Source organism: Mesoplodon bidens, assembly GCF_964165515.1.
Source record: "Mesoplodon bidens genome assembly, chromosome: 1".
Taxonomy (NCBI): Eukaryota; Metazoa; Chordata; class Mammalia; order Artiodactyla; family Ziphiidae; genus Mesoplodon; species Mesoplodon bidens.
In genome coordinates, this window is record NC_138176.1 from 34,016,858 (window position 1) to 34,023,997 (window position 7,140).

The 7,140-nt window shown below is 41.6% G+C and overlaps 1 protein-coding gene across 2 annotated transcripts in view; it reads right to left on the reverse strand.

The window, feature by feature from the left end:
• Positions 1–871: 871 nt before the first annotated feature.
• Positions 872–7,140, reverse strand: part of LOC308616043 (small ribosomal subunit protein eS4-like) — a 10,196-nt gene continuing 3,927 nt past the window's right edge. Inside the window, exons 1-2 of one of the 2 annotated variants that reach the window (XM_081232020.1) lie at positions 6,884–6,925; positions 872–1,791 (exon numbers count right to left, since the gene is read on the reverse strand). In XM_081232020.1, coding sequence (XP_081088146.1) covers positions 953–1,791; positions 6,884–6,902 — 858 coding nt within the window. In that variant the 5' untranslated portion in view covers positions 6,903–6,925 and the 3' untranslated portion in view covers positions 872–952. Of the gene's footprint in view, positions 1,792–6,883; positions 6,926–7,140 lie in introns of those variants that run through there. The other variant, XM_081232021.1, reaches the window with a different exon arrangement.

Consider the following 7,140-nt stretch of genomic DNA (forward strand, 5'->3'; position numbering starts at 1 on the left):
GTAAAAGACCTGTACTCAGAAAACTATAAGACTGATGAAAGAAATCAAAGATGACACAAACAGATGGAGAGATATACCATGTTCTTGGATTGGAAGAATCAATATTGTGAAAATGACTATGCTACACAAAGCAATCTACAGATTCAGTGCAATCCTTATCAAATTACCAGTGGCATTTTTTACAGAAGTAGAACAAAAAGTCTTAAAATTTGTATGGAGACACAAAAGACCCGAATAACCAAAGTGGGCTTGAGGGAAAAAAAATGGAGCTGGAGGAAATCAGACTCCCTGACTTCAGACTATACTACAAAGCTACAGTAATCAAGACAACATGGTACTGGCACAAAAACAGAAATACAGATCAATAGAACAGGATAGAAAGCCCAGAGATAAACCCACGCACCTATGGTCAACTAATCTATGACAAGGAGGCAAGGATATACAGTGCAGAAAAGACAGTCTCTTCAATAAGCAGTGCTGGGAAAACTGGACAGCTACATGTAAAAGAAGGAAATGAGGACACTCCCTAACACCATACACAAAAATAAACTCAAGGGCTTCCCTGGTGGCACAGTGGTTGAGAGTCTGCCTGCCGGTGCAGGGGACTCGGGTTCGTGCCCCGGTCCGCAAGGATCCCACATGCTGCGGAGCGGCTGGGCCCGTGAGCCATGGCTGCTGAGCCTGTGCATCCGGAGCCTGTGCTCCGCAATGGAAGAGGCCACAGCGGTGGGAGGCCTGCGTACTGCAAAAAAAAAAAAAACTCAAATGGATTAGAGACCTAAATGTAAGACCAGACACTATAAAACTCTTAGAGGAAACATAGGAAGAACACTCTTTGACATAAATCACAGCAAGATCTTTTTTATTTTTTTTAACACTAAAGAGGCTTTTAATTATGTAGCATCATTTCTAAGTACAAAGACTTTCCCAATCACGTCATTTAGAGATCATTTTATCCACTGCTCTGTTTGGCTGCCAGTCTCCTGTCTCTCTCTTCAGCAATGGTAAGGCGGATACCCTTTCCACGAGGAAGAGAGATCCATGGTTTGTTGCCTTTGCCAATAACGAAAATGTTGGAGAGCCGGGTGGCAAAGCTATTGCCGTTGGCATCTTTCACATGAACTACATCAAAAGAACCAGGATGTCTCTCCCGGTTAGTGATCACACCAATTCTTCCCAGGTTAGCACCTCCAGTCACCATGCACAGGTTACCAGTGTCAAATTTGATGAAATCAGTAATCTTGCCAGTCTCCAAATCAATCTGAATGGTGTCATTCACCTTGATGAGGGGATCAGGGTAGCGGATGGTGCGAGCATCATGGGTCACCAGATGAGGGATTCCTTTTGTCCCCACAAAGATCCTTCTCACTTTGCATAACTTATACTTGGCCTCCTCAGGTGTAATACGATGAACAGCAAAGCAACCCTTGGTGTCATAGATCAGACGAAAATTCTCTCCAGTCTTGTCAATGCTGATGACATCCATAAAACCAGCAGGGTAGGTTATATCAGTGCGGACCTTGCCATCAATCTTAATGAAACGTTGCATGCAGATCTTCTTTACTTCATCTCCTGTTAGGGCATATTTAAGTCTGTTCCTTAGGAAAATAATTATGGGGAGACATTCCCTCAGCTTGTGGGGACCGGTAGATGGACGAGGAGCAAACACACCAGTCAGTTTATCCAGCATCCAATGCTTTGGAGCTGCTACGCGCTTCAGGTGCTTCTTGGGACCACGAGCCATGGCTGCGCTAGGCAGGGAAAGCAGCAAGATCTTTTCTGATCCACCTCCTGGAGTAATGGAAATAAAAGCAAAAATAAACAAATGAGACCTAATGAAACTTAAAACCTTTTGCAAAGCAAAGGAAACTACAAATAAGATGAAAAGACAACCCTTAGAATGGGAGAAAATATTTGCAAACGTATCAACTGACAAAGGATTAATCTCCAAAATATATAAACAGCTCATGCAGCTCAATATTAGAAAAACAAACAACCCAATCAAAAAATGGGCAGAAGACTTAAATAGACATTTCTCCAAAGAAGACATACAGATGGCCAAGAAGCACATGAAAAGCTGCTCAACATCACTAATTATTAGAGAAATGCAAATCAAAACTACCGTGAGGTATCATCTCACACCTCACAGTTAGAAGGGGCATCACCAGAAAATCTACAAACAACAAATGCTGGAGAGGGTGTGGAGAAAAGGGAACCCTCTTGCACTGTTGGTGGGAATGTAAATGGATACAGCCACTATGGAGAACAGTATGGAGGGTCCTTAAAAAACTAAAAATAGAATTATCATATGACCCAGCAATCCCACTACTGGGCATATAACCAGAGAAAACCATAATTCAAAAAGACACATGCACCCCAATGTTCACTGCAGCACTATTTACAATAGCCGGGTCTTGGAAGCAACCTAAATGCCCATTGACAGACGAATGGATAAAGAAGATGTGGCACATATATACAATGGAATATTACTCAGCCATAAAGAGGAACAAAATTGGGTCATTTGTAGAGACGTGGATGGGTCTAGACACTGTCATAAGAGTGAAGTCAGTCAGAAAGAGAAAAACAAATATCGTATATTAATGCACTTATGTGGAACCTAGAAAAATGGTACAGATGAACTGGTTTGCAGGGCAGAAATACAGACACAGATGTAGAGAACAAACGTATGGACACCAATGGGGGAAAGTGGTGGTGGTGGTGGTGGTGGTGTGATGAATTGGGAGATTGGGAGTGATATATATACACTAACATGTATAAAATAGATAACTAATAAGAACCTGCTGTATAAAAAAATAAAATTCAAAAATTCAAAAAAAAAAAAAAGAATAGGCTGAACTAAGATTATGTAGTGCCATCCTGAGATTTAAAATCTAGATGCATGGGTCCCACATTTCAAGCTTCTTTAGGGACCAGTAAGGCTGATGGATATCAGACAACAGGAAGTAGTGGGGCCTGTGGGGGAACCGAGACTGAATACTGAGTGTATGCCCCACCTAAAGGCATTAAAAAATCAGTCAAAAATATCACACACACACACACAATTTTAACCAAACAAAACTATTCCTCTGGCAGAGTCTGGCCCATGAGCCTCTAGTTTGTGCCCCTGTGACTGCTCTAAATTCTAGAGAAAAGAGCTGACCATGTCAAAGAAATAAGTAACAGAAAACATCCAGAAGAGCCACAGTAATCAAAATCTACAACAAGCAAATGGGGTATATAAATTTATACCTAGAATTCATCTTAATTCATCAGTTAAATTTAATCCCCCCAAACAGTAAATATTTATTGATTATTTGTAGATACAAAATAATGACCTAAGTGTCTGGGGTTAAAAGATGGAATATGTTACTACTTCTGTACTTTGGTATTTAGTTCTCAGTTCAGGTCCTACAAGGTTTTATCAATGAGCAGTTACACAGGTTACAGGTTACAAAATAACTTTTATTGTCTGCTCAGTAGAAAAATCAGTCCCTCATGCTGTCCATGATTTAAATCTCACCTACATGTCCATTCAGCTTTAAACCTATCATAGTCATGTAATGTCCTGTATCCTAAAATTGTCTCTTGTCTATCTATATAAAAATTTCGATCGGTGATAATAACTTGTGTTTGAATTCCAGTGCCTACTCAGGTCCCAGTAAAGATGCTCAATAAATGTTCACTGAACCCAAAACTAATGTTTTTGAAATATGTCCACAAATTTTTTGATATTTTCTCTTCAAAAAAGTGAACTCTGGGAATTCCCTGGCAGTCCAGTGGTTAGAAATCCACGCTTTCACTGCTGAGGGCATAGGTTCAATCCCTGGTCGGGCAACTAAGATCCCACAAGACACACGGCGCAGCCTAAGAAAAAAGAAAAAAGTGAACTCTAACTCCCCTATCATTAGGAGTGGTCTGAATTAAGTGACTCACTTTTAATAAACTGAACAGTGGAAGTGATGACTTCCAAGACTAGATCTTAAAAAGGCATTAGAGTTTTCCTCTTGCTCTCTCTTGGATAACTTGCTCTGGGGGAAGCCAGTTGCTGTGTCATGAAGACATTCAAGCAGCCCTATGGTAGCAAGAAACTGAAGCTTCCTGCCAACAGCCAGTAAGGAACTGATGCTTCTTGCCAAGAGCCATATGAGTGAGCCATCTTAGAAGTTAATCCTTGAGCCTCAGTAAAGTCTTCATACGACTGCAGCCTTGACCAACAGCTAGATTGCAACTTCCAGAACCAGAACCATCCTGATAAACCACTCCTAAAGTCCAGATCCACAGACACTGTGTGAAATAATAAATGTTTATTATTGTTTTAAGTTGTTAACTTTTAGGGTAATTTGTTAAGCAGAAATAGGTAACTCATACGCCTACTGAAATTATCATCATGTTATGATATACACACGTCTTATGTCTAAAACCTAGCTGTTTTGGAGCCTCTTTCACCTATGTCCTTCCCCTCCTCCACTTCCCATTTTTGCCACCTCCAGAACCCACCCATTCCCCTTTTTCTGGATATTAAAAAGTCCTAAATAGAATATTAAAAAGTCATTTTGCTCCTAATGGGCCCAAGAGAGGGATTGCTCAGGGTCAGATCTTTATCTTCTTTCTAATGTGACAGATGTTGGAGGAGATATTTTGGATCATCCAGACCTCTCATCAATCTATTCATAAATATCCACTTAATTCAGTTATGTATCCATTTATTCACCCGAGAGGATTTTAATTATAATCAGCAGCGTCAGCTTGGAAAATGAAGGAAAGCAATCAGAAGCATAAATGCCACCTAAACAGGTCTTCGGAGTGTATGTGGATATGCCCATAAGTGGAAGTATTTTCAGACTTGTGACCAGGGGAAGGACTTGACCTTTGGTGATAGATGGAGTAGAAAATATTACAATAAGCAGGGGTAGCATTGTGAGAGGTATGAAAATGATATACAGGATACCTTAGATGTTCGTTTCATTCTACAGTCTCTTCCCTGCTCAGCATACTTTCCAGCAGCTTTAGCATAGAGGCTGAGACAATGTGTCCTTGTTTTACAGAATATTGGTTTACAGAGAGCTCCTAGCAGAGTCTGGTACAGAGAGGAGAGTGAGCAACTATTGCTGCCAAAGGGAGTATCAGAAACTGGACATGACTTTGTGCATGGAATCTACTTCCCCTTCCCCACAGATTTTGGAAAGCAATGAATAAATAAAGAGTGGCTCTCTGGGCTTCCCTGGTGGCGCAGTGGTTGAGAGTCCACCTGCCGATGCAGGGGACACGGGTTCATGCCCTGGTCCGGGAAGATCCCACATGCCGCGGAGCGGCTAGGCCTGTGAGCCATGGCTGCTGGGCCTGCGCATCCAGAGCCTGTGCTCCACAACGGGAGAGGCCACGGCAGTGAGAAGCCCACGTAATGCAAAAAAAAAAAAAAAGAGTGGCTCTGAACAGTCGATGCAAGTAAAGAAAGAGGAAACGTCAAGTCTTAGAAGTTTAATTTATCAACAAAAGTCTTAAATAGAAAAGAACATATATCACAGTCCTAGGAGAATCCCTCTTTAATTGTTTCCTGTCTATATTATTGCAGATTAGAGAAAAAAACTTAAGGTATTTGATCTCTTTTGCTGAAAACCACTCCCACTGATGGGACTGGCATCTTATTACATTTCCCACCTGATATAACACCGACTTGACTACACTATAAGTATCTAATCCTCAGATTTATTAACTTTAAAATGGAGCCAATATTTATCTCATAAGATTATTGAGGATAAAGTAAGATAATTATATTTAGGGAAATATAAAAAGTGCTTCATAAATGATAATTGTCTTAGGTTGGGGGTCCCCGAATTTGACCGAGTCAAGGTGTTATGAGTTGAATTGTGTGCCCCACAAAAGATACTAAAATTCACATCCCTAGTACCTACAAATGTGACTTTATTTGGAAATAGGGTCTTTGCACATGTAATTAAGTTGTGATATGGTCATCAGAGTGGGTTCTTGATCCAATATAACCAGTGTTCTTATATGAGGGGAAGATGGCCACGTGAAGACACAGAGACACAGGGAGAATGCTATGTAAAGATGGAGGCAGAGACTGGAGTGATGCATTTACAAACCAAAGAATGCCATGGATTGCCAGCTATCACCAGAAGCTAGGAGGGATGCATGGAATAGACTTTTCCTCAGAACCCTGAAGAGGAACCAATTGCACCAACACCTTTACTGTATTTCCAACTTCTGGCCTCCAGAACTGTGAGAGAATAAAATTCTGTTGTTTTAAGCCACACAATTTATGGTATTTTGTTACAGCAGCTCCAGGAAACTAATACACAAGGATTTGAGAGTATGTGGTTTATCTTGAAGGAGAGACCTGGAACCACTGATAGCAGAGTAAGGAAGTGAGACTGGGAAGAGAAGGCCTGTAAGAGTGGGCTGATGGGTAAGTTACCTCTGCAGGTGGGGCTCTACCCTTTTGTAGACTGCTGGAGACAATGTGGAAGATGCCTCAGGGTTGTACTGCTTCTCAGGAGTGAGGACATTGGTATACTCATTAGTATAAATGTTGGTATATTAGTGTTCTATGGCCGCTGTAACAAATCACCACAAATTTGGTGGCTGAAAACAACAGAAACTTATTCTCTCACAGGTCTAGGGGACAGAAGTCTGAAATCAGTACCCCTGGAATCATGCAGTGAGCAGGGTCACCCTCCCTCTAGAGGCTCTAGGGGAGAATCTGCTCCTTGCCTCTTCCCCCTTCTGATGGCTGCTGGCACTCCTTGACTTGTTGCTACATCACTACACTCTCTGCCTCTGTGGCAACGCCTCCTCCTCTTCTGTGTGAAATCTCTCTCTGCCTAGGCTCGTAAGAACACATGTGATTGCATTTAGGGCCCACCTGGACACTCAAGAATCATCTCCCCATCTCAAGATCCTTAATCATACCTTTGGCTCTACAACATAAAATTCAAGTTTCAGGGCCTGATATCTTCAGAGGACATTTTACAGCCTACCACAGTTGGTATATGTATGTATCCTTCAGCTTCCATTTGTCATTGGTTGAAGGCTGCTCTCAGGGGTGAAAATTCCTTGGCACTTCTGGCCTGTCCTGCAGGGGTTGAGAAAAACTCCTCAGGTGAAAAGTTGCAAGCCCTT